This window comes from Cupressus sempervirens, chromosome 3, assembly GCF_028749045.1.
Source record: "Cupressus sempervirens isolate cs-2001-9-10 chromosome 3, ASM2874904v1, whole genome shotgun sequence".
NCBI classification, from domain to species: domain Eukaryota; kingdom Viridiplantae; phylum Streptophyta; class Pinopsida; order Cupressales; family Cupressaceae; genus Cupressus; species Cupressus sempervirens.
Genome location: NC_143120.1, coordinates 593,926,593 through 593,953,484, shown reverse-complemented (window position 1 = coordinate 593,953,484; position 26,892 = coordinate 593,926,593). Strand labels below are relative to the sequence as shown.

At 35.9% G+C, this 26,892-nt stretch overlaps 2 protein-coding genes across 2 annotated transcripts in view; one reads left to right on the top strand and one right to left on the bottom strand.

Moving 5' to 3' along the window:
- LOC149568067 (inner membrane protein PPF-1, chloroplastic-like) overlaps positions 1-26,892 on the top strand; it is a 214,463-nt gene that overhangs the window by 69,864 nt on the left and 117,707 nt on the right. Inside the window, exon 4 of the mRNA XM_089821069.1 lies at positions 20,599-20,659. Within this exon, the coding sequence (XP_089677195.1) occupies positions 20,599-20,659 (61 nt within the window). The remainder of the gene's footprint in view (positions 1-20,598; positions 20,660-26,892) is intronic.
- Positions 253-2,070, bottom strand: LOC149568068 (uncharacterized). The gene is made up of 5 exons (XM_089821070.1): positions 1,849-2,070; positions 1,581-1,733; positions 1,039-1,439; positions 537-942; positions 253-402 (listed from the first exon to the last, which is right to left on the bottom strand). Exons 1-4 carry the CDS (start codon positions 2,060-2,062, stop codon positions 835-837), a joined length of 876 nt encoding a protein of 291 aa, XP_089677196.1. The 5' UTR covers positions 2,063-2,070; the 3' UTR covers positions 253-402; positions 537-834.

The following is a 26,892-nucleotide window of genomic DNA, read 5'->3' as shown; positions in this document are numbered from 1 at the left end:
CTGTGTCTGTGCGTGCACGTGTGCGTCTACCAATGCTTGAAGAACGTGCTCTAGTTGCCTCAGCCTCTATATCCACCTGGTCAATCCACGCACGGTCTTCCTCAGTGAAGACTGGATCTACAACCTCTGTGAGCCACTCTGATTCTGGATCAATCTCCTCCAGAATGATCGGATAGGAGTCAGTGCCCAAAATCTGTCTGATCCTAAGACGAAGGTTGTAATGAACGAAGACAAGATCATTCAACCTCTGCACTGTCAACCTGTTTCTCCTCTTCGAGTGGATGTGCTCGAACATGGACCAACTGCGCTCACATCCAGAAGCACTGCTTGGCTGACTCAGAATACAAATGGCAATTTTTTGAAGTTTTGGGGTTGTGGCCCCAAACATTTGCCACCATCTATCTGAAATAAGGGAAAATAAAAATAATTAGTCTTATTTACAAATTACAAATTACAAGTTAACTCTAAAATTACATAATCAACTTTAAGTTTAGAATCTAGATTCATGAACATTGAATATATTATTTAATTTTTACCTAGCTGTATTGTTTCCCGAGCATCTATGGCTACCCTGCTAGAGAAAAGTGGCCCTTCTTTATTATTGAACTTATCAAGCTCAATAATTGCAGCACTGCTATCCTCATCAGTACTCAACCTCTGGATCACTGTATATAATCCGGTGAGAACCTCCTCATCCGCCTTGAAGTCAGGACGGAAACAAAATGCCGAATTCAAAAAGTAAGCTGCTGCATGGATGGGTTTGTGGAGCTGATTCTGCCATCTCCTATCAATGATGTCCCAAATAGGGGCATACTTCTCCTGCACTCCTGCATACTAAGCTCTAATGGCCTCCTTGGCCCTATCCATGCCCTCATATATGTAGCCCATAGAGGGCTTCTCCCCATCAGCAGTTCGTAGGAGAGATACAAGGGGCTTAGTGGCCTACATATAAAGTAAAACAAAAATTTGAGTCAAAACTTAAACATAGAATAATTCAATAATATAACTTAAGGTAATGTTAAATTGCAATAAAATTACCTTAAGGATTTCTCTAGCAGGTTTCCAAAAACCATCATCATCAAATATGCAATCCACCACATCTATCCCTGCAGTGGTCGTAGCATAGGAAGATGAAATCCACTCCCGCCCAACAAAAATGCTCCTCAAATCATCCTTTGATGTCAACAAGGACTGCAAGGTGATGAAATTCGAGGCAAACCTCGTGATCCCTGGACGAGCTAACTCTTTGTCTCCTGTGTACTTCCTCATTGTGCTAAGGACAAATGAATGATTATAAATAAACTTGCATATGTTTTTTGCCCTTTCCACACATGACTTGACCCACTCAAGTTTGCCAATTTCCTCCAACATGAGGTCAAGGCAGTGTGCTGCACAAGGGGACCAAAATATGGTGGGGTGCCTCTCCATCAAAAGTTTGCCTACAACAATTTCAAGATAATTAGAAATTCAAATTTCAAACATGTTAGAACTTAGGAAACTTAGAAATTCTAAGCTAGAATTAGAAAAAGTTCAAAATTCATATAAATTTATTTTCAAAACTTAAAAAGTTAAAAGTTTACCTGCAGCAACATAACTTGCTGCATTATCCGTCACCACTTGCACCACATGTTGTTCCCCCACCTCTGCTATAACTTCCTCAATAACCTCACATAAGTATGTGGCGTTTTTTACATGAGCAGAAGCATCAATGGATTTGAGGAACATGGTATATCCTACAAGTAACAAAACAACGAATTATAATTACTATTAGCAATCAACAAATCAAAATTTGAAATAGTCAATCACGATTCAAAATTATGTATGTAGGAAAGTAGAATGATCAATCACCTCCACAGGATACAAGAAAATTGAGGAGTGTTCTTCCCCTCCTATCTGTCCAACCATCAGTCATGATGGTGCAACCCTTTTCGATCCACTCCTTTCGGTTGTCCTCAAGCTCATGCCTCATATCCTCAACCATTTCCTCCAGGAGGTATCCACTCAACTCAGCCTCAGTTGGGGCTTTAAACCCCGGACCACAAATTGTAACTGCATCTATCATGTTCTGCCAATAAGGAGTCTTGTCACAAATAGATAATGATATTGATTAGAAATTTAGATGTCAAAAACTAAAATCATAAAACAAGTAGATATAATTAAAGTTTTACTTTTACTTTTAACTTTAACTTTGAAGATAACAAAGAAAAAAGAATCAATTACCTGGCTGCAATAAATGGAATGTTGCAAAAGTACCAGAATTTGCAAATCTCTTTTCTGGCAGCATCATGAATCTCCTTGTTCAAACCCATGCCCTCAAGCGTGGGTTGGGAGCCAGGAGTAGTGCGGGGCACAAAGTAACTATCCATTCTGTTTTTCCGCACTCTAGGCCGCAATAGGTTGGTGTTGGACTCTGTCTGAGTATGAGACCGACTACCACTAACACTCACATGAGCACTAGCACTAGGATGAAAAGGAGGCCTAGAAGAACCCTCTCCAACACAACCTACGGATGCGGAAGCTGATGCAGATGCACTTGCAGATGTAGATGCGGTTGCGGATGTGGGAGCACGGGAGCCAATACCTCTTAACCCTTCAAGTTGCATTTTCTTAGTCAACTTGTCTTGTTCAATTTTTTCTCATGCCACTAAACAAGAGCGTTTTGCCTCAGTGGTTTGATGAGTGCAAACTGTGACATCATGGCCAGGTATGCCAGCAATGTGGTATTTCAATCTATAGATACTTCCCGAATTTATTTTTTCTTTGCAAAATATACATTTTGTTTGATATTTGGTTCTCCCAGGAAACTCTTCATTATATTTCCAGCATTCATCTTTTTTACCCATTGTGGAAATTGGAAAATGAAAGCAAAGGGCTGCTGCAATAAAAAAATTCATGTAAAAAATCAAAGTTTGCAACTAATAAACAAAAACTACAAAACAACAAACCCTAGTTTGCAATTTAGTAAAAATAAAAAACATTCAAGATTTGCAAATGAACACTAAAAAAATTTAACAAAAAATGCATACTACACTAACATGCAAAAAAAAAACCAACACTTACCTCTTGCAAATGAGTTGAGGAGTGTTGATATTGACTCCTTAATGCTCCCAATGCAATTTATGGCCTCCCCAGATGGACTTCTGATCTCTTTGGTGCTCTTCCTTCTTGCCAGTTGGAAACCTATGGATTCTCTTTTCTCTTCTTCTCTCTCACTCTTCCTCTCTTCTACTCATACTAAGCAAATAGAAGGCTCTTTAGGGTTATAACAAAGAGGAAAGTCAACTTAGAAAGCAAATAAAACATGTGTTTTTTAAAAAAAATTGAACTTTCTATCCTTGTTGCCGCGGCCGATTTTTGGAGATTCACGATGGCGATTTTGGCGATTTTTGCCATGAATCGTCGATTTTGGCGATTCAAGCGATTCACAGGAAAAAATCGCCACCAGCGATTTCCGATTCCAAAAAAATCGTGAGCCATGAATCTTATCGTGATTTCGGCGATTTCATGGCGATTTTTGGAACTATGTGATTAATTATGGTCGACAATGAGCGGGACCTTTTATATAGAAAATGAATCAGGAAGGAAGACGCTTGGCTTACCAACATCCATGCAAGTCGAGTCCATCAGCCATGCACACACATGGTTTTCCAATGACTCCAAACTGATGTGACTTCAAGTTCATGTTTCATGGTCAGATTCTCTTTCCCCAATTTTGCAATCAAACTTGATTCGTTGTTTGATTTAGATTCCTTGATCTGTTCAGCTATGTCCTTCTTCTCAATCCTTGAGGCATTAATCTGATCTTTGAGTTTCTTGATGTAATCTTGTGCATCCTTCAGCTTCATCTTTAATCTTTCTTTTTCTTCATTATCTCTATCCAGATCTTGAAGTGATGCTTCAATGTCACCTTGAAAATTATCCGTATCCATGAGGATTCTCGTCAAGTTGTGAAACTACTTCTGAGGAACTAAGCTCTAATACCAATTGTTAGGAATAGGCAATACTGGGGGGAGACTGAATCAGTAGTGCAACACTTTTATACCAATTTATTATTTCAAAACTTAACCTTATGCATCCACAAAGAGCAATACTGAAAAGTAGAACACATAGCAGTAAAATGCTCATAACACCATGATTGTTTTCAAGGAAACCTTGGCCAAGGGAAAACCCTATTGGGGATGGTACCCACAACTGTGTACTTATATAAAAATACTCTGTTAGGAGTTTTGACCCTATTAGGAGTGGGTAAATACATTTAGTACATCAGTCCTTGTTAGAGGACTAGACGTTGTTAGAGGTCTCAATCCTATTAGCAGTTTTATTTCAATAGGAGCTCACCACTCAATACGGACTCACTGTCCAATATACAAGAGATAGTAATTACAATACTAAAATGACTGTCCTGACATCACAATATTGGATTAGTCCTTTATGTAGCTCGCATCTGATCTAATCAATCACCAAATCTCACATTTAATTACTTGTACAGCATCATTGCATCGTCATAACATCATATACAAAGTTTGCATATCATCATCATACCTAGCATCCAAAAACTAATTCTTTTATATACCTTTCCAACTTTTTTTCTCAATCGGCCTTCAAAATCGTTTTTTACAAAATGTGTAGCACATTAACCAAAACTGAATATTAGAAACTGCTATCCAAGGGTTAACATCTAGGATATCTTCCCTTCAATGCCAAGTAATTGAATTGACAAGGCAATTCAATTCCTAGGCTAATTTTCCCATTTACTAAGACTTATACAGAACTCTATGATATCAACCAGTTAACATATTATCCATCCAAAATGTGTGCCAACCACTGTCTGAACTCAAGCAAAGATACTTATATCATATACAGACTTTATCCTACCAATATTCAAAATTGTGGCCAAATAGAAGTAATATCCTGTGGTCGCTGATCAAAACTGTCCAACTGTACTGTCTTCCTGTATAATACTTAGTCATTTTCTTGATTATCCATAACCAAAACTGATCATTAAAGTGGGCGACTTTACCAATGAATATGTTGCTATCAATGACAACATCTATTCCTTGAATTCTGTTCACTTGCCAACAATACACACACACCCGCTTGTGTGTATTATTTCATTAATATCTGATTTTCTGTGTATTGTGCAACCCATTAGATTGGTTTGGAATAACTTCTTCTTGTCTTGTTGGAAAATCTGAATGTGCTATCATTTCAGTTGCTAGTTTATATGGTTCACTGTCACAACCTTTGGTTCATAATCAAACAAGTAAACCAAAAAAAAATGGAACAAGGGCAACCATTACAGTCTTTCTCCAAAATGCAATTACTACACCATTCTTTGACAATTCAAGTGTCCAAGTGTTCCTGACTGTTGAGAATGTTAGCTTCATGGAAATTGAATCGAATATAATATATGGAATTTGATGTCTGATGATAAATCTGTATATTAAAATCTGACTACACACACACACACACACACACACACACACACACACACACACACACACACACACACACACACATATATATATATACAAATCTTTATAACTTTATAATATTATTATATTCTGAAATTACCGATCACATGTTATATTCTTATCACTAATGCCAATCATTACTATCGGGCATTGTATGATTGCCAAGGATATTGTTAACTATCGGTGTTACTTATAATAACTCACTGATCATTTTGGGTATCATTGAATGTTAAATGAATTGGTGCCTTCATAAGTTATATGGTTTATGCATTGAAGCATGACCACGTAGGGTCATACCCCTACGTGATCATGTTCCAATGTATATATAAGATCACATGTTATATTCTTCTCACTAATGCCGATCATTAGTAACGGGCATTGCATGATTGCCAAGGATATTGTTAAGTATTGGTGTTACTTATAATAACTCTCCGATCATTTTGGGTATCATTGAATGTTAAATGAATTGTTGCCTTCATAAGTTATATGGTATATGCATTGAAGCATGACCACATAGGGTCATACCCCTACATGATCATGTTCCGATGTATATATAATATACATTTAATCTGCTGAGATAGATCAATCACAATCGGCAATATTATCTCAGTCAATAAATCAGAACTGCACACACACACACACACACACACACACACACACACACACACACACACACACACACTTGAATTAAATCTGCTCCAATACTATAGAAGGAAAGTCTGGACACATCTACAAAAAATAATTATCAGTACAAGATATATATAACAGAACTCAGAAACAAAGTTCTGGATTGTTCAGAATCTAGTTAGTCTCCTCCAATAAACGATCTTAAAATTTACATGGTATCAGAAACTAATTGGTAGATAGGCTGCTAAAGCTAAATTTAAATTAAAAGGGAAAATCATGTCAAACAATGTTATAGTCAAGGATAGACTTGAAGGAGCAACAAACTTTTTCTCATGGAAAATTCAAATTATAACAATCCTTGAAGAATTGGAATTAGAATCATTCATTGAATCATATATGAAAATGAGGCAAAAAAAGCCACTTGGAAAATATTAAATAATAAAGCCAGGAAAATCATTGTTGATTCAGTAAAATGTCATATTTTTTCCCCTATATCAAATCTCAAGAAAGCATTTGAAGTATTTAAAACAATTAAGGATACATTTGAGATCGACAACTCAAGTCGATTGCTTACATTAAAAAATCAATTGATAAATGCAAAAATGAATAAAGGAGAGTCAATCTCTTCCTACTTTGGAAGAATTTCCAAAATATAGAATCAACTATCTTCTATTAGAAATAAAGTAGAAGATCAAGAATTATCAATAATAGCACTTAGAGGATTACCTATATCTTGGGAAGCATTCATCTAGGTCGTTAGCAGACCTTCAATACTAGCTTTTGATCAACTGAAAAATGATTACACCTCAAAAGAATCAAGACTAATTTCTAGAGGGATCATTTCAAATCAAGAGAGAGAAAATCAAGAGGGAGAAAATTAAGCTCTTTCTTCAGTCTCTAATAACAAAGGAAAGAAGAGAAAAATGATAAAAGAAAAGGAAATAATAATTACAAAAGAAATGATATCTCCAAAGTTCAATATTATAAGTGTGAGAAATTTGGACATACCTTCAGAAATTGTCCAGAAAGGGAAAGAATTCTAGCTTCCTTAGTAAAAACAAAAAAGGATGAAAATCTGTTATTCTACTTAGCCAAGGTCACCGAGAGACGGGGAGACTTTGAGGTCTCCGGTACTGGTACTGGTACCGGTACGGCAATTTTTCAAATAGGAGACGGGGGTACTTGGAGACGGCAATTTTTTTTTTTTTTTAAATAAATTTTTAATAGTTTAAACTTAAAGAGTCTAATACTAAAAGTAAATACAAAATTTCAAAATTTCAAAATAGTAATACCGTAAGACTAAAAGACCAAAGTAAATAATAAATTAATAATACTAGTGTTGTAACTTGTCACATTAAAAATTAAAATAGATTCATAGAGTCAAACTGTCAAAGATTATAATAATAATAAGCGGTCAGTTACAGAAGTACATTACTGAAATAGATTTTAAAACCTGACAAATTGGCATTGCTACAAAAAATTTGTGAAAATTATTGAATTATTCAACATCAATGCATGCATAGAGACACACTTAGGACTTCTATTTTCTAACTAAGAGTTAGGATTGCTTAGTTTAAAAGGGAGTAAATCATTTTGTAATAGTGTTTTTTTTCCAGTTACACAGATTCAACTAACAAAGATTCCTATATTGGTACTAGGATATTGCCAACAACAGATAAACAGGTACGAATAACAAATACGACTTATACATCAAACTGAAACATGATATCCTCTTTAATAAAAAAAAAAGAAAAAAAAGAAAAAAAAAAAGAAACATGATATCCTCTTGAAAAAATAGAAATATGGGACCAAATACATTCATGTTAACATACATAAAACCTCTAGTCTATCACTGTTATCGCTAAGTCTTTATCAGCAAATAGATGCTTGGTTTTCATGAGGAATAATACTATTATCAAGCATTTGCATATCAGATTTCTGTAACATACGTAATACTATCTTCTAATGCACTAACAACAGTTTTTGCACCCTAATTCCTCAGCCGCATAAATTTATGTGATTTGGGATCTTTACTGCAATCCTATACAGCTTCCAATATGTTGTCTTAGACTTGTATCGTGTTCCTGTAGGTCACGTACATCATGAAGCAGTTGTTATGGAATTCATATAGTACCTTAGATTTTTGCATTAAAAACATTTAAATGAGGGCTAAAATATATAAAATTATATAATATTATATTTAAAATTTATATTTTATCAGGAGACTTCGGGGAGACTTCACTTTTTGGATTAGGAGACGGGGAGACTTCAGGAGACTTCGTCATGAAGTCTCCAACCTTTTTTGAGGTCTTCGGAGATGCGAAAAGTCTCCGAGACACGTCTCGGTCTCCGAGACACGTCTCGGTCTCCGAGACGCCACTTTTAGGGGGGAGACGGGTCTCTTGGTAACCATGTACTTAGCTCTACCGAGATGAAATCCAATGAAAATGTGTGGATAATAGATAGCGGTGCTTCCCGCCACATAACAAGATTTAGAGATAAGTTTGAAACTTTTGGAAATTATGTCGTTGAATGAGTCACCATTGGAGATAACTCTACTAATCCAGTAAAAGAAATTGGGACTTGTTCTATACAACTAAGAACTGGGGTTATTCTAAAATTGAAACATGTTCTTTTCCTATGTTACCCAGGGACACGTTTCCAGCCCTAAGCCTTGAGGTTTGGAAACCATCCCCGTTTCGGGGACTTGGGGACGACTGAAAATGTTTCCAAGCTGTCCCCACCCAAGTAAGAAAATCAGAAACCCGTCCCTGAAACTTCAGAAATGGTCAACGTGTTTCCAGAGGGTGTTGACTATCTCGGGGACTCCGTAGCTGTTTCCCATCCATCCTGGGACCACTTGAAGTTTCTGATTTTAAAATAAAATTCAACTTAAAAAAAAATATTAATAAATGGTGATTTTCTGCCCATTCGCTGGCACCATATTAAAATAATAAAATATGTTAGTATAACCCATATTGCAAGATTTTTTTTTTTTGGAAGCCATTACAAACTTAGCATCCAACTATGACTGAAAATTAAAGCTTCAACTTTTGTTCAACAAACCAAACTTGAAAATGATTGTAAATCAGACTTCTATTTGATATTCATATTGCAGACCTGGAAATGATTGGTGCTGGGTTGAGGAATACTTAGATTGTTTTCACCTTTGATAATGCTCTAATAGTAGCAATAATTGCCCGAAAATGAATTGTTGTAGCTGATTACTGCCCAAACAAGATGGTTTCTACCTGTCTAGGAAAATTTTGCACAACAAATTCGGTTTTCCTCCAAAACCCACAAGAAAGGGCTCTAAAGTGTAATCTATGGCTGATTGATTTTCTCATTTGATGTCATCCTATGTTCCAATTCTTAGATGATGATTCAATTTTATGCTATGTTCAATGCTGATTTGATGAATGAAAATGATAATTTTAAACTATGTTGCTATGATGAATGTGACAATGTTATGTAATTCTGAAATTCATGAATATATATATATATGTATGTATGTATGTATGTATGTATGTATATAGCCGTCCCCTGTCGTCCCTTATTTCAGCCAAAAAGAACTGTCTCGAAAACCTGTTTCCTCGTCCCCTCATCCTAGAAACTCGGGGGTAACATAGTTCTTTTCATACCTGACATAAAAAGGAATCTGGTATCCATCTATGGACTTGTTGACGAAGGGTTCCAAGTCACCTTTAATGAAGACAAAGTGTTGTACTGTACTAATCTCAAGAATGCTATCACCATAGGGACTAGCAATGGATTCTTATATAAATTATATAACATTCAAAAGAAAGCCTTAAGTCTCGAAGTGACAAATCCTAATGAAATATGGTATAGAAGGCTTAGACATAGTGGATTCAATGCACTACCAAATGTAGAAAAAAATCACCATAGGGACACCTAACTTAAATTCAAACCATATAGGCATTTGTAAAGGATGTGCTCTAAGAAAGAATGTAAAAAGACCGTTTCCTATTAGCTAACACAAGTCTAAATCAGTTCTGGAACTAGTTCACACTGATTTACGTGGACCTATGACAACACTTTCTCTAGGAGTATTCTCATACTGCATAATATTTATTGATGATTTCTCTAGGAAAATCCGGATATACTTTCTAAAGGTCAAAGAGTCAAATGAGGTTCTTTTAAAATTTAAAGAGTTCAAAGCATTTGTGGAAAATCAAACGTCAAAAAGAATAAAAACTCTAAGGTCAAACAATGGAGGTGAATATACCTATGAAAATTTCAAAGATTTTTGCACCTCTGTTTGGATTAAGAGGGATTACCTTGTACCTTATAATCCTCAATAGAATGGGGTAGCAGAAAGAAAAATAGAACCATTGTTGAAGCAGCAAAAGCCGTGCTTCATGATCATAATTTACACTTCTCATTCTAGGTAGAGGCTACTAATACTATTGTATATATTCAAAATAGATGCCTGCACTCTATCCGAGAAAATATAACTCCTGAAGAAGTTTTTATAGGAATCAAACCCGACTTAAGTCATCTCAGAATGTTTGGTTGCCCTGTTTACATTCACATACCTAAAGAAAAGGCAATCAAGTTAGAACCATCCGAGAAGAAAGGGATATTTGTTGGGTAACTGAGAACTCCAAAGGTTATAGAGTCTATGCACTTGGGCAGAGATCAGTTGAAACCAATAGAGATGTGAAATTTGAAGAAAACATTGCTTTAAAACTATCAACAAGTACAGAAGATGAGCCCATCACAAACTTGATGAAGATTTACAAATTGAAAATTAGAGGGAGAACATATCAGAGGAGATGTAAAAATAGAGACATCTCTAATATCAAGAAAAGGCCTTTACGAGCAAGGAAAATAATTGAAGAAAATGATGTTGAGCCAGATGAAATTTGCAGGGAGAGCAGGAAAACCATAAATAAATCTTGTTATACTATACTAGTAATCGAGCTTACTAAATTTAAACCATCAACTATCGAAGAAGCCCTAACTTTTCAAGCTTGGAAAGATGCCATGGTCGAAGAATATCAATCCATATTACAAAATGATGTTTGAGATATTATACCTAGGCCTAAAGACAAATTAGTTGTTTCATCCAAGTGGTTATACAAAATCAAATATGCTTCAGATGGTAGTATTCAAAATCATAAAACAAGATTTGTTGCTCGAGGTTTCTCTGAAAAGGTAGGCATTGATTATGAGGAAACTTTTTCTTCAGTTGCTTGATACACTTTTGTAAGAACAATTATTGCAATTGCAGCATCCAAAGGATGAAAGATACATCAAATGGATGTCAAAACCACATTCCTGAATGTTGTCATTAATGAGGAAGTATATATTGAACAAGTTGAAAGTTTTGTTACAAAAGATAAGAATCTATATGTATGTAACCTAAAGAAATCTCTTTATGGCCTTAAATAAGCACCACGAGCTTGGTATGAAATGATAGATAGCTACCTCTCTAAACTAGGATACTCCAAAAATGAAGCTGATCCTAACATATATTTCAAAATATCTAATGGTGATATGTTAATGCTTGTTTTATATGTTGATGATCTTTTGATAGTAGGTGAAGATCACTTATTTGAAAGATGCAAACAAGATCTTATAGCCGAATTTGAAATGAAGGATCTATACCTACGACACTATTTTTTGGGTCCAGAAGTATGTCAAAAGAAAGATTATATTTTTCTAAACCAAGGGCAAGTACACCCTTGACATCTTGGCTAGATTTGGAATGATGGACAACAAACCTTTAGCAACTCGATGGAAACAAATCTACACAAGCTAAAAGAAGCTGTAAATTCACGTGGCACTATTGGTCTTGGGTTGAAGTACATAAATGTTGAGAACAAACTTGAAGGTTATACTGATTTTGATTGGGTTGGTTGCTCCATAAACCGCAAGAGTACTATAGGATGTTGCTTTAGTCTTCGATCAATGATGATATCATGGTTCAGTAGAAAACAACCTATAGTTGCCTTGAGTTCCACCGAAGCTGAATATATGGCAGCCTCCATGGGAGCTTGCGAAGTAGTATGACTGAGAAAGCTATTATTTGGACTCTTTGGAAAGCAACTAGATCCCACAGTGATTCATTGTGATAACCAATGCTGCATCAAACTTTCTGCTAATCCGGTTTTCCACAATCGCTCAAAGCACATCGAGACTCCATACCATTACATAAGAGACATGGTTGACATAAATGTTATCAAGCTGATTTATATCAGCACTAATGAGCAAAATGCTAACATTTTCACCAAGCCTCTTGCAAGGTTGAAAATAGAGTACTTCAGAGGTAAACTTGGTATGACAAATTTGTAAATTGTAAATACTTTTGTAATTTATTATATTTATGAATAATTGAAAATTAGATTGTTTTCAAATTTGTTCTATGAAAGGTGACAATCTTTCATATGTGTGAGTTCACTATAGTAGGGTGATGACCTTATCAATAGTTGATCTATCTCCTAACACCAAAATGTGTTGGAGCACAGTGTTATCATTGTTCTTCGGGCCGGATTTTGCCAGATACCATATCTTGATTGACCACATTTAAGTGGTGTTTAATCTTGTATTATTTCTTCGTCAATTTCCCTCCTTGCTAAAGAGGGAGTGTTGAGAATGTTAGCTTCATAGAAATTGAAGTGAATATAATATATGGAATTTTATATGTTTGATGATAAATCTGTTTATTAAAATCTGGCTATACACACATAGATATATCCATCTACATACTTATATATACAAATCTTTATAATATTATTATATTTTGAAGTTACTGATCACATGTTATATTCTTATCACTAATGTTGATCATTAGGATCGGGCATTGTATGATTGCCAAGGATATTGTTAAATATCAGTGTTACTTATAATAACTCACCGATCATTTTGGGTATCATCGAATGTTAAATGAATTGGTGCCTTCATAAGTTATATGGTATATGCATTGACGCATGACCATGTAGGGTCACACCCCTACGTGATCATGTTACAATGTATATATAATATACATTGAATCTGCTGAGATAGATCAATCACAATTGACAATATTATCTCAGTCAATAAATCAAAACTTCACCAATATATATACTTGAATTAAATTTGCTCCAATACTATAGAAGGAAAGTCTGGACACATCTACAAATTATTATAAGTAGTACAAGATATATATAAAAGAACTTAGAAGCAAAGTTGTGGATTGTTCAAAATCTAGTTAGTCTCCTCCAATAAACATTCTTAAAATTTACATTGATAAATCTAGTTCATCACGCTTTCACCTATCACAGTGAGATTTTAGTGACCTCTATTGTCCTACAATTTTTCACCACAAAATGTTGGTAACAACATGAAACTTTTTCAAGCTAGTTTCACGTCTCTCTAAGTTGAATTTGATATTTAATTACTTAATAGTGATTGATCAATCAACTTCAATTCGTATATCAAATTGTTTTACTGAAGGATTTTGTCAAGTCTTTTTCATTTTGCTTTTTGTCAAACCTTTGCTTGATTTTTGAGACCTTCATTGTCCTTTTCTATGCTTTTGAGTCCGCGTTTGTTGGTTTTTAGTTCTTTGGTTTTGCTCAAGTTATGGCTTTCGATTTTCCCTTCGATTTGATCTAAGCTAGAGTGTAATTGGAGTTGTCAGTCAAGAGATATGGTTGTTTTAGTGCCTCAAAAATGGACCTTTTTGATGCAACAACCTGAATTAAAAATATTTGATTTAAACACAAGAAATAAATAGCTATAGTAATTTTTTTTCATTTTTCCAAGAAATGTGAATTGGGTACCAAATGTAACAAAATAATTATACTTGTTTATTTTAAGAAAATATTTTAATTTTCTTTTGTTATTACCTTGGACTTGTTAGCAAAGACTTCATCTCTTGTTGCCCTACCCTATTAGCAAGGGTATTTTGAAGTTTGAAATGACTATGTTGAATTAAAATTAAATTAAATTTGGCATTCACTTTTTGAAAAATATAACTTAAATTCACTTTATGTTATGTTTTTAAGTTACTTTATCATTAAAATTTTCACTTAAAGTAACTATAATGCACCTTTTGTTATAATATTAAGTTGAGTTACTTTTTGATTTTCACTTAAAGTGACTATATTAACTATATAGTTCAGTTTAATTTTTGATATTTAAATCAAATGCTCATTTAGATGTTACTTTTGAAATGATATTTATATGTTATATTTTTAATATGATATATAAATATGGTTTATGTCCCATTAAAGTAACATTGTAATGAAATTAAATTGATATATGTTCATTTAACCACTTTAAGTTATCAAAAGTGGACATTTTACATGTCACTGCATATAAAGTTCAATTTAAAGCATAAGGTCATCAAAAGTTGACCTTTTTGGTGTCAGTACACCAAAAATGCAAGCGTTCACTTGAAATGTGTCATTGCATCAAAAACATGAGCTTTCACTTAAAATATGCAGTCCACTGCAAAAGGTGTGATTTTAACCAAATGCATATTTTGAAATGTGTCATACCTCCCAAAAAGTGCGATTTTCCTTATGGGGAGTTTTTAAAATATGCATTCCATCATAAAAGGTGCGATTTTAATCAAAAACATATTTTAAAACATGTTATGCCTCCTAAAAGGTTCGATATACACTAAAACTCATGTATTTGCTCCCAAGAAACCCAATTTTGGAAGAACACATGCAATAACCCCCCAAGAACCTGATTTTGAAGATTGTGAGAGATTTATTTGATTGTTTTTCATGAGATCTTCTCTAATAGGGTCATTTTTGCCCATCAGTGGATTTTCTAACATAAAAAATGGATTCATCTTGCTTAAAAATGTTTTTCTAAGTTCTATCGAAGGGCACGTTTTTGGTGAAAACTCCAAATAAATCCATTTTTGGCCACGTTTTTGCTCAAGGAGGAATCAATTTAGCATATTTTGGAGTTTGCATTACATCTTGGTACATGTTTTGGTGTTAAACAATCAAAACATTTGATCTCATACCTTGGAGAAAAACATTTTTTTTAACCAAAAACGTGCCATATGCATGCAACCCAAAAATGTTGGATTTTGGACTAAGAATAGGGCACGTTTTGGCATCTTCCACCTAAAATGCCTTGTTTGCTAGCTTCTCCCATTCGAATTTGCAAGGTTTGAAAGAGTCCAAGTGCTTTTGAAGAAATTTTCAACATTGGAGCATCTTTTCCCACCATTTTTGGCACTTAATCTTCATGTAAGTGGGCTTATTCTTTCTTGCTATTTAACTTGTGTTTATCTTACTGATTTTATGAATTTATTGCTTGATGATTGCCACTTGTTGAAATTGATACCATGGAAAGTGCATTTTTCCTATAAAAATGAAGAAATTGTTGATTTTCATGTTTTTGGTTTTCCCCAAACTCCAAATTCGAAATTTTGTGTTGAAGTGTTTTGCATATTGACATGTTTGAGTCACTTTCCAAAGTTATGTTTTTCTTTGAAGTTTTTGTGTTTTGTGCGCTTGCTTTCCAGTTTTCTCTACTTTGGAGAAGTTACAAGTTGTTACAAGTTCTTTCCCAAGAACTTCTTGTTGTTTCACTTTATGCAAAAGCATTATCACATTTCACTTCCATCTTCCATGTCACAACACTTCACATCTCATTCAACAAATGCGATTACATATTTTCCATCTCATTCACCATCTGCACATGTATGTAATCACATTTTCCGCTTCCATTTTTACTCATCTCACTTTCTGCATCCACTTGCTCAACATGATTAAATGAAAAGCCTTATGTGTAATTGCATCTCAAAACCCCGATTTTGGCTTAAAGTCACTTTTTGAAAAGTCAAAAAGATGTCATTTTCATCGTCCATGTACTTTGGCTTCACATTTTCACCAAGGATGACTATAAAGTTCATTATCCCTTTTCCATTTTCCATTTTCGTCTCTCCATATGCATTCGTTCTTTCATGAGCAAATACATGTTTTTGCATCCTTCCATGCTTTGCATCTTATATTCCATTCGCAGTTACATGTAAAGCGTATCCTCCATTTGCATTCGCATCTCATCTCACTTTCCATTCTCTGTTGCACATTGCATTTACATGTAATCATTTTTCATGCAATAACGTCTTGAAGATCCTGAATTGCGTTTGAAAATCAACAATCTTCATTCACACGCATTCCCATGCATTCCACCTTCACACATTTTCATTTCATTTCATTTCATTCTATCTTCCATTTTCCATCTTCATAACACTTCATTCCGCATTCTATTCACATTTCATCTTCATTCACTGCATATGCATATGATTTTTTTTTGAGATCATTTCATCGGATCTACAAAGTCTCAATCTGTTTTTGAATCTTTGTTGCTGATCGCAAATCAACTTGTATGGCAATTCCTTCTGATGATGTGTTTATGTTTTGGGATTTGTGTGTTGCAGCGTAAGCACAAGAAATGTCCTCACCATCAAAATCAAAATCCAAATGAAAGATGAAATATCAATACGATAAAGAGTTGGCTTATGCAACTCCATCATCAGTCATATTTGTTCTTGATAATGTAATGACATGATGATCGGTCATGTGGACGTGGCTAACTTTCTACGGAGAGTTGAAACTCTTGTTGGCCACGAGATGAAGCGCATCAAAAGAAGTCACATTCACTTCGTGTCTGCATTTCCTATGGCTGCCATGGAACTTGATTTCGTTCTTGGATGTGCAAGACGCTTTAGTCCAAAATCAAAGATTATTAAGGATGCTGACGGTAAGGTCGTCATTGGCCTTGATATAGAGGTCATTAAACAGAATTTTAAGTTACCACATAAAGCAGAATGTGCAGATCTAACTAAAAAATCATCTTTGGCAAGCTAGAATGAGAAGAAAGGTGATTATCAGAAGTATGTTAACCAATATTGGTTAGACAATAAAAGGAATAACTTCTCAAGATGGCCAAAGACAGTTTATCGGTCTAACTTCAAACAAGAATACAAAAACCTCATCAATCTACTCAACAGAGTTTGTGGTCTGAAAGATTCTAGTGATTTCGAGCCATGGATGTACAAGTTCATCCTCGAAATCATGGAAAACAAAGAACACATCTTTTGGGGAGAGTTGATTAGCACTGCACTTTGCTAGCAGTTGCTCAACATAGGAACTTCAATGCCCGTTTACATGAACTCCTACCTTGTCTACGTTGCTGCTTCCATGAGATCTTTCTTTGGTCTCTCAACCAAAGGAGATCGTCTTCAGATTCCAGTTTGGGATTACTATGGCTAGATCACTTTGGCTAATAGTAAATTCCATTACAGAAGAGTCCAAGATGCTTTCTTTGGACATTTCCAGTGCTTATTCAATAGACAATTGTCCATCAAGAGGGTATTTGATGTAGAGGTGAATCAATACGGTTGTATTTTCATTTAGTTTCCAACTTTTACATACTTGAGGGTACCTGCTTCTGTGGATGAAAGTTTTAGCTTGTTTGCATGGTTGAGCAGAATAACAAGAAAGAGAAGAAAAATGGTTGTACCTTTGAATAATCTCCTTGTCAAGAAAACCAAATCCAAATCTTTGAAAGATAAGATTGTTTCAAGGGTTTTGGTTGATTCAGATAAATCCAAATTTGTTGAAGTTGCTGAGCCCTTGGTGGACAAACCTATGGAAGAACTTACTTGTTTCGATTACAAGTTCACTAAGGTTGAAATTGGAAAACAATCACATTTGAGTTGTTTACAAGATGGTCAAGATGCATTGACTAATGTATCAAAGAGCGATCATGAGCTATGGGAGAAGAAAAATCAACTCAAATAGGAGGTTTCTTGCTTAAATGAGGTCATTTGGCAACAATCTTCTTAGAGTGCAGTTGTTATGTCTCAGACATCCAAGGAAAGAAAGTTGATTGAAACCACCAAGTCTTGGATAGGGGAAATCATCTGTGAAGTTGTTTGAGCCATCACAGAGACATTTGCAGTTCTTAGGTGTGTCAAAGAGATGAATGAAATGGAGCGAAACTTGATCTCTTCTTTGACTCGAGAAGTAGATGATTTGAAGGAAGTCCTAAATGATTGGGATGGGATGGTAAGATTTGATCTAGATGCCTTGATCTCATGTGACATTCTTTCGTCATGTGAAATTTCTTTAGATTTCAAGGACTTATTGGCTACAAAGAATAAACATTGAGGAAGCTGATTACAAAGTTGCAGGCAGCCCATGGAGATGGTCAAGCAGTTGAAACAGGTGTTACTTGTGATTTGGAATAGATGGGATGCCAAGGTATTGATGAATCCAGTAATCTCATTGTAGTTGAAAAGGTAAGTTCAGAATATACAATCAGGATCAATTCTGATGTAGAGTCTGAAGACTTTGGTTCACACACAATGAACAAGTTTGTCTTGTATAAATCCTCAACAAAACACTTGTTAGATTCTCTAGCAACAAATTCCAAGGTTGTACAATCAGCGTATGCCGATGTAGTGAGAATCAAAGCCATATCAAAAACAATGGAAATTGCTGATCTTCCCATAGTGCGTGATATCATCATCAAATTCAAGGCATTGAGAAACAATATTTAATATTGCTGTTTTTGTTTTTATTTTTGTTTGTAGGTCTAAGAGGATGCATTACATAAAAAATCTAATTACATGTAATGCGAGTTACATGTGCATGAAAAGACATAATGTGAGTTGCATGTGTAGTTGCATGTAACCCTATAGTTTCTCTTTTACTTAGACTAGGTCAAAATTGGTTGAGTTGCTCCCACTTTTTCCTCCATCTTTTTCTCAACTCCTGTGCCTATATGAGTGCCCCCTCATTGTAAAAATCATATATATTTTTATGCAAGAGAGCTCTGGATAAATTATGCCAGTAGAACTATGTTTGTGTAAGCACTATTTTGAGAGAAAATGAACACAAAGGAGTATTTGAGACTTAACTTTGATTAAGTGAGATTGTTACTTGTGTGAATTGTAAGCTTTGTCTATAATTCATCTAAGTTATCTTTGATTCATGTTATCTTGTGTTCTTGGTAATTATATCTTGTGAATTGAATATAAAAGAGTTGAGAAGCAATTGGACCGAAGCTTTGACTAGGAGCAATTGTGGAAATACATAGCTAGAAGCTTTGTCTGTAGCTTATACTTCTCTTTTAATTCACAAAATAGTTATTTTTACTTTTAGGAGTCTTTGTGCCCTAATTGTAAAGCATTTTCATACAAAAGTACTTAGAGCCAAACTAGTACGCTTTCAGCTAGCCTTTGAGTTAGTGTTAGTTTATTGGTATCACTCTTTCTAGCTCTTGATAGAAGTGTAGTTAGAGATTCACCTTGCCCATTACTCGCTCCATAAGTAAGTGGATTCTTTCTTGAAAGATAAGAAGAAAGGATACTGATAACACCCATCTTATAAAATCTCTCGACTTCTTGCTTACCTTGAGTTGATCTAAGGAATGGTGATAAGGGGGAGACTTCCCTTTAAGGTAGGAGACACTCCATCTCACATGCTGTGGCTGTTCATCCTATTTTGTGACTGGATTTTTACCCAAAACTGTCGGTTGCAAAATATCCACCCAACAACTACACTCAAGAAGTCTAAGCTTGGAGAAATTTATCTCATTTACTTTACATCTTAGGAGCTATTTTTAAATCTATTGACTCTAATCTTATTAAATTTTAGGAGTTGTGTGGGGTTAGTTATTAAGAGGGATATGATATGTATTAATATTGGACTGTCTTTGTGCATAGATAATTATTGCATATAGTGATGATGTAATAACAACAAATTAGTTATGTCTAAATGGCTAATTACAAAATGTTAGTTAAACACACCACCAAGCATCCCTTTACGTTAATAATTGTAAGTATACACATCGGAGTGTGTGCTACATAATCTTTGGATGTCCATTCATTCTGCTTACATGTTAAAGATGCAATTGTTGATTTTATACCAATTTTACAAAGAAATTATGTTTATGTCAACTATTGTTCAATGAGGTTCAAAGCTGATAGAAAGTGCCAGCAATTGGTTCCAATAGTTAATGATTTGGGAAACTATATCAGCTCTCTGGGCTCAGTATGACCTTGTGTTTTGCATAAACTTCCTGTACTATTATAATGTTATTGTCTACATGCTGATATAAATTAACATTTTTTATATTAAAGGCCTTTTTGGCTATACCAACGAACAATTGATTGGTTTTTTGGTATACCTATTGTGTGCTGCATTTCCAAATTAGTGTTAGTTGTTATTCTTCCACAAAATGAAATCTCTATGCTTTTCTTCAAATTGACTGCATTGTTTGTAGAGTTCAATTCTTATGGATGTATGAAAGATTGCTCTATAACTTGTAAGTGAAGAAAGTTTTATAACAATGGTCAGCTCCTAATCTGTACCTGTTTAGTTATGATTTGGTTTTTCAATTTAACATTTGTATGACATTGGTGGGTGCTGAAATTTAATGTTTGGTGGTTTTATCCTCAAGGAATGAATCAGGAGTTCACTTGCATAATTTGACCAAGTTTTTAATCATGTAGGAAATGATTCAACTTGAGACTGCCAAACTATACAAGCAAGCTGGTGTAAATCCGCTAGCAGGTTATTTACTTTCTAGAATGCTTAATTATTTCGATGTAGATGAAAGGTAGACATGCCCATTTATTATTGTTTATTGATGTTATATTGTTGGGGTAATTGCTTCCTTCTTTCCTTTGAGTATTAGTGTGCTCACATTAGTCTAGATGGGTCTTTTGCTTGTCTATTTTTTACTATCTAGTATCCTGTTTAGACTTAGCATATATAATTTACCCAAGATATTTGTACTTTAGCTGTTTGATTATATACTACAAATGTGATTGAATCTCCTCTTGTTCCATATTGGTTGTAGAATTGTATCTCCTAGTAGTTTATGGTATATATTGTATTAACTCCTACCTATTTTTTCCACAAACGTGCATCAGCTTAAACTTACAGACATTTCGTCAAACAGTTTGTGAGCAGCCGAGTCTTCAAGTGGACACTTGTTGAATAGTTCTAATTGAAGATTGACCAGACAATGCCCATATATCACGCAAATCAGAAATTTCTACCCAAATTGATCATTTTGGAGTTGTATGGCACCCAATTTATTTCTATGGAGCAGCAAACACCTTCAAAAGTAAGGGTTATCCTTCAAGAATCTGGCAGCTAGTGCAAATGCAACTGAAATTCATCAAAATGTGCATCAGCTCCCTTTTCTCATGCTCATCCATTCTCAAGACTTGTATGGCAGATTAGAAGGTGATGGTATGGTTCAAGCAAGGAGGTTGTAAACTGTCTTCAAGTGCCAAGGTTATGTCTAGGCTTTAAAAAAGATTTTGCAAAGTAGAAATTGCTACCCAAATTGATCATTTTGGAGTTGTATGGCACCCAAGTTATTTATATGGAGCAGCAAACTCCTTGAAAAGTAAGGGTTGACCTTCAAGAATCTGGCAGCTAGTGCAAATGCAATCAAAAGCCATCAAAATGCACATCAACTCCCTTTTCTCGCGCTCATCCATTCTCAAGACTCGTATAGCAGATTAGAAGGTGATGCTATGGTTCAAGCAGGGAGGTTGTAAGACTGTCTTCAAGTGCGTAGGTTATGTCTAGTTTATAAAAACTCTTAGGATTCACCCCTTTACTTAAATGACCCATCTATGAATATAGTACGGCCTGCAATCAATTCCCCACTATGGAGGGTATGATGCGAAGGAAACACAGTACTACAATAAAATCTGATTTTTATGTTTTAATTTCCAGTTCACACACAACACTATTAATAACTTCTGATAATTTTTAGAAATATTGATAGTGAAATTTGTCAAAATTCTGCTATAATACAAATATCTTTTTATTCAGTATATAGCCAGAAACTGATAATATTTACTTGTAAAAATAAAGATTTCTTCACTCCAACTACTGCAAATGTAAATGAAACTAGAAATACATAATCTCTTTCAAAAGTTAATTACAAATGTGTATCTATTCAGCACAGTCCATGACTTTGGATGAATCACACTGTATTGTCTAGGTAAGATCTTTCACTTCTAAATCCAATCTTTGCCTTAGGGTGGTAGGAATTCACTCAGCTCCACAAATGGGGTTTCAGATAAAATATCAAATGCCAAAAATGAATCAATTGTGTCTTCTCAAGCTCCTATTGTAATGCCCTACTAACTTTTTGGAAAACCACTTTTAAATAATAATCCTCTTGACTTCATATAGTTAACATGAGTTATCTTTGAATTTTTTTGTTTTTTAAGAGCTTAATGTTTAATCAATAAATATTTTTACATATCCAGCCAAAGTTTTTCTATCTCTGATTTTTTTTCTTTTTTTGACAGCTTAACATTTAATTTCTAAGTATTTTTGGCATATCTAGCCAAAGTTCTGTAAAAGATTAGAATGGACCAAAAATGTATTCTGATCATGTCTAAAATATTCTTAGGTGCTCAGAATTGAACTTCATGAAAATTGGCCATTTCCATAAGTAGCAAGCTTCTTGTTAGTCAATGTCTTGTAGAGACAGTATATACTAATGGTTGTTAATAACATATGCACATGTAAAGAGGGATACACCTCACTGGGTATCCATAACTTATAAGGATGGATATACTAAACGAGGGTTATCTTGGAGGCCTTAGGAGAGACAAGTCGTAATAAGATGGTAGTATAGCTGAGGACTGTTCTAGATTAGCCATGAGGCAACTAGAGCCACAGGAGGTCCTCCCTAGAGAATTAGGAGCCTGATTATGAACTCTCCCCAAGGATTAAGTGGGAATTAGAATGTGGCTTAGATATATTTTCTTTCATATATGCGTGTGTGTCTATAGGTATATGTATATACTATGTGTATCCACATGTGTGTCAATGTCCATATGTATATGTACACACATTTATATTTGTATAGAATCTATCAATGTTTACCGTACAGGGTAAAAGGATACTTATCGCATTCAGTAGATTAAGATGTAACACAGAACATAGACTTTATTCATATACGCAATATGCACTCCAAGTATAATGCTTATAATGATAATGATGATCCAAAAGTCCCTTCGGATGATGAACATATACTTTCTCGAAGGGGTCAACCGTTACGTGCTCTTTCAGATACAATTCTACTTGTTGGCTACAATATAGAATTTACTAACATCATCCCCCCCAAAAAGTAAAGTTGTCTCTAGACGACAAAATAGAGACAACACTTACATCAAAACTTAACTATAACCAAAACAACTAATTACATCAAGATTAGACAACTAGGAAGAGGGACACGTCTGTGGTGTAGTAGATGTTCGTGCTCTAAGCTCGTCCAACTCTGCTCATAGCTCCCGCACTTGTCCTGTCTGTACTTTCAGATCTGCTTTAGCCTCCATCCAAATCTCTAAGGCTGATTGCATAATTTCAGCAATCTCTCCAACTTCCTTCTCTTTCTCTATTGCCACCTACTCCTCCATTGCTACCTGTTGTAGTTGACTCTGTTGGGCCAGAAATACTGTCCTCTCGGACTCCTAGGCTGCTCTCTCTAACTCCCAAGGTGCCTTCTATGTAGCTAGTTCCGCCTTCATTGCTATTACCTTGGTAGCTGACTCCTCTTGAGCCCTTTCTACCGCTACCCCCTCTGCCTGGCTCCTCTGAAGGGCATAATAATCATTCCTATATATCCGGACTATCTTCTCAATCAGAGTCTCAATGTGTCTCTCCATACTCATCTCCCTCGTAGTGGCCCAATCTTGGCACATTTCTGCGATCTCTATACTCGACCATCCGTGCTCCTCAAAACGAATTGTAAAGGCCGCTGGACATCCCACCCTCATGAAGGATATGATGCTCTCCAACTCCTTTACCATTGAGTCCAGGGCAAGTGTCTGTACAGAGGCCATCGCTTGGCGAGCACGAGTTGCTACATCAGTGAGAGATGTCTCTACAATCTCTCCCATCACTGTCTCTCGCCCTATTGTAGGTTGCTATTGGCACCCATGGTCGTCTCCACTGCTTCCGTCATTCACTCAACAGTGCTATGTGATACCCCATCAGTTTGTGTCAGGTGGCTTCCCTTCACCTATCTGTAGAGGATCTCCTTTTGGGGCTACTTCCCATGCAGGTGTGAGAATGCCTGTTGCTCGTGGTGCTGGGATATGAGTAAACCTCGTACTCAAGTGCGTGCTCAACCTTTGAGCTCTCCTCTCTCTGTTTGACTCCCTAGGCAGTGCTAGTAATGTTGCATCTACCGTAACCACTACATCTAAGCCCACTACATCTAAATGGACATCGGATGTCCTCAAACCCTCGCCTGCCAGTATCTCCATCACTACCTCCTGAGTGTCCATGTCCTCATCTGGAATAAATATATCAGCCCTTGCCTTCGATATGGCTAGCAAATCCTTTCAAACAGGTTCAGTGTTACCTCCGAAACGACTGTCGTTGTCGGTGATGGATGTGACTTTGTCCCCCCTACGGCTACGGCCTCCGGAATGGGTAGTGCCTCTGTAGCTAGCTAAATTGGAACTGTAGCCGAAGTCATCACCACTCGCGGTCTGAACTAACCAAACCCTGGAATGCCGTGTGTACCCACTGGAACCAAGTGTGCTGTCATTGAGAGTGTAGGTTGTGGAAATCTTAATGGTGTCGTTGCAATTACTTCGACCTCATCCTCTTCTTTATCCTCCCCGTCGGTCTCACTCTCATTTGAAGAAATCTCCTGACGACCACTATCCGTATCTCCTCCATCCAATCTTAGTTGTTTTTGTCCGATTGTGGTCTTGCTCCCAAGTGTGTCGAGGTGCCTCCACTGCATGATAGGGGGTTTGCTTGGCACGAGTGGTTCTAGCTTGGCCTAGAGCGCGTTGTGGGGAATCATTAGCATCGTTGCCTCCAAGAATAGCCCAATTGCATAGTGTGGCACGTAGAACGTCTTATGCTGCAATGTTATAAATTTGTACATCCTTTTTGCCAACAGTGCAGCCGAATCGTACACTCGTCCATGTAGGATCTCATTCATCATTACCACCTGAGGGAATGAAATGTCTGAAGTGCAATTGGATCCTGTGAGGCGACTTTTTACTACGTCCATAAGACAACACTAGTGCCCTTCCTGAACGTTGGATTTCTTTAGTCCTCTACCCTTTGATGTGTTTGTGAGGGCTTCTTTCTCCATCTGTGTCAAATCCCCACATACCAACTGTATAGTTGTGCCTTTACCTCTCGACTCAATTTTTTTGGTTTGTTATTGATTTTCCTTCCACCCTAAGCATGATCGGGTATTCCAAATACGCGTGTGAAATTTGGTTGTCTGAATGATATTATTAGGTTGTATCCAAGATAGGCGAGCAAATTGGTTTGAGAGAACCTGTTGTATGTCTCTATCATTGTGCGCAGGAACCTTTCATAGTCTCGAATGCAAAATACAGGCATTTGTATTGCCCATTCAACCTATGCCTTCCAAATGCTGGTTTTCATGAGATGATTATCAAGTGCCTCTTGCCACCATCTCCTACATTCTGCTCCATTTAGACCCTCAAATGAGAAATTCTCTGTTGTGAGATTATCAATGGTAGCCACCTGTGTGGTTTGTTTGCCTTTCTTTTTGCTTGCTCTTGTACTTGTGCCACCTGCAACATGTACTCTGGATGGTAAGGTCTTTACATTCTTATTCATGGTTGCAGTCGTTGTTGTATCTACCTTCGACTTCTTTTTCCAAGCCCTCTTTCTGGCTGAATGCATAACTGTCACTTCCCTTGTCGTTTTGCTTGAAGAAGACAAAAAAAGTTAGGTTCGTTGCTTCCCTCCGTACAACTTATTTTGTAGGTTTCTTTTACTATCTTTGGCATCTGTACAGATCCATACTTCTCTCTTTAATGCGCTTGTTCGGCCATTGCTAAGCTTGTCCTTGCTCCAACTGTTGTACGGCTAGATGTCTTCTAGGCCTTAATGAAATATGTTGCTCGACTCATGTGATATATATTTTATAACCCCTCACATACACTTTAACAAGACCGTTCGATTATGTTCTTTTAATGAATTATGTTGCAACTCGTGTGATATATGTTTTATAACCCTTCACATACACTTTAACATGACTGTATGACCATGTTCTTTACTTCTCGAGCTGTATGATGGTAGTCTTTATTTTCTTATAGCACATGTTCCTTATAACCCCTTAGCTGTACGGTGTACGATGCTACTCTCCTGTTAGATGTTCTCCTTTCCTTCTTATCGTACAGTGTTTGCTCGTGTGGTTACTATAGTTACAAGTCCATACGATGATCTTGGACTTTTGTGATTTATAGCTGTCTATGTCTATGTTGTACAATAGGCATCATACCCATACTCAATGTTTGTACGATGTCTTATTTGTCCGTACGGGGTCACTCTTCCTCTTATAGCCGTACAGTGTCTGTGTTAGCCTCCTTTATGCAATTTCTTATTTTCGTATGGCTGTACAGTTGCATTTGGTGATTTGTTGACACTTTATATCTTTTATTTCCTAGACCGTATGGTCTCTTTAAACGAGCCGTACGGTATCTATTTCATCTCTTTTGGGCTGTATGGTATCTATTCTTTGTCTATGAGTGATCTCCTTTTTTGTACATTGTTCTCTACTCTTCTCAGCCTTCCGTTCGATGGTCTTCTCACCTTATTCTGTCTTCACATCCGTACAGAGTGCCGTACGGTATCAACTTCTATGTTATCCTCCTTTCGTACGGTGATCTCATCTCTTCTCTGTTTGTATGAAGACTGTATGGTGAGTACTTGTTTCTTATATCATGTTTCTCTTATGCCGTGCGGTTGTAAGGTAGTCCCTTTCC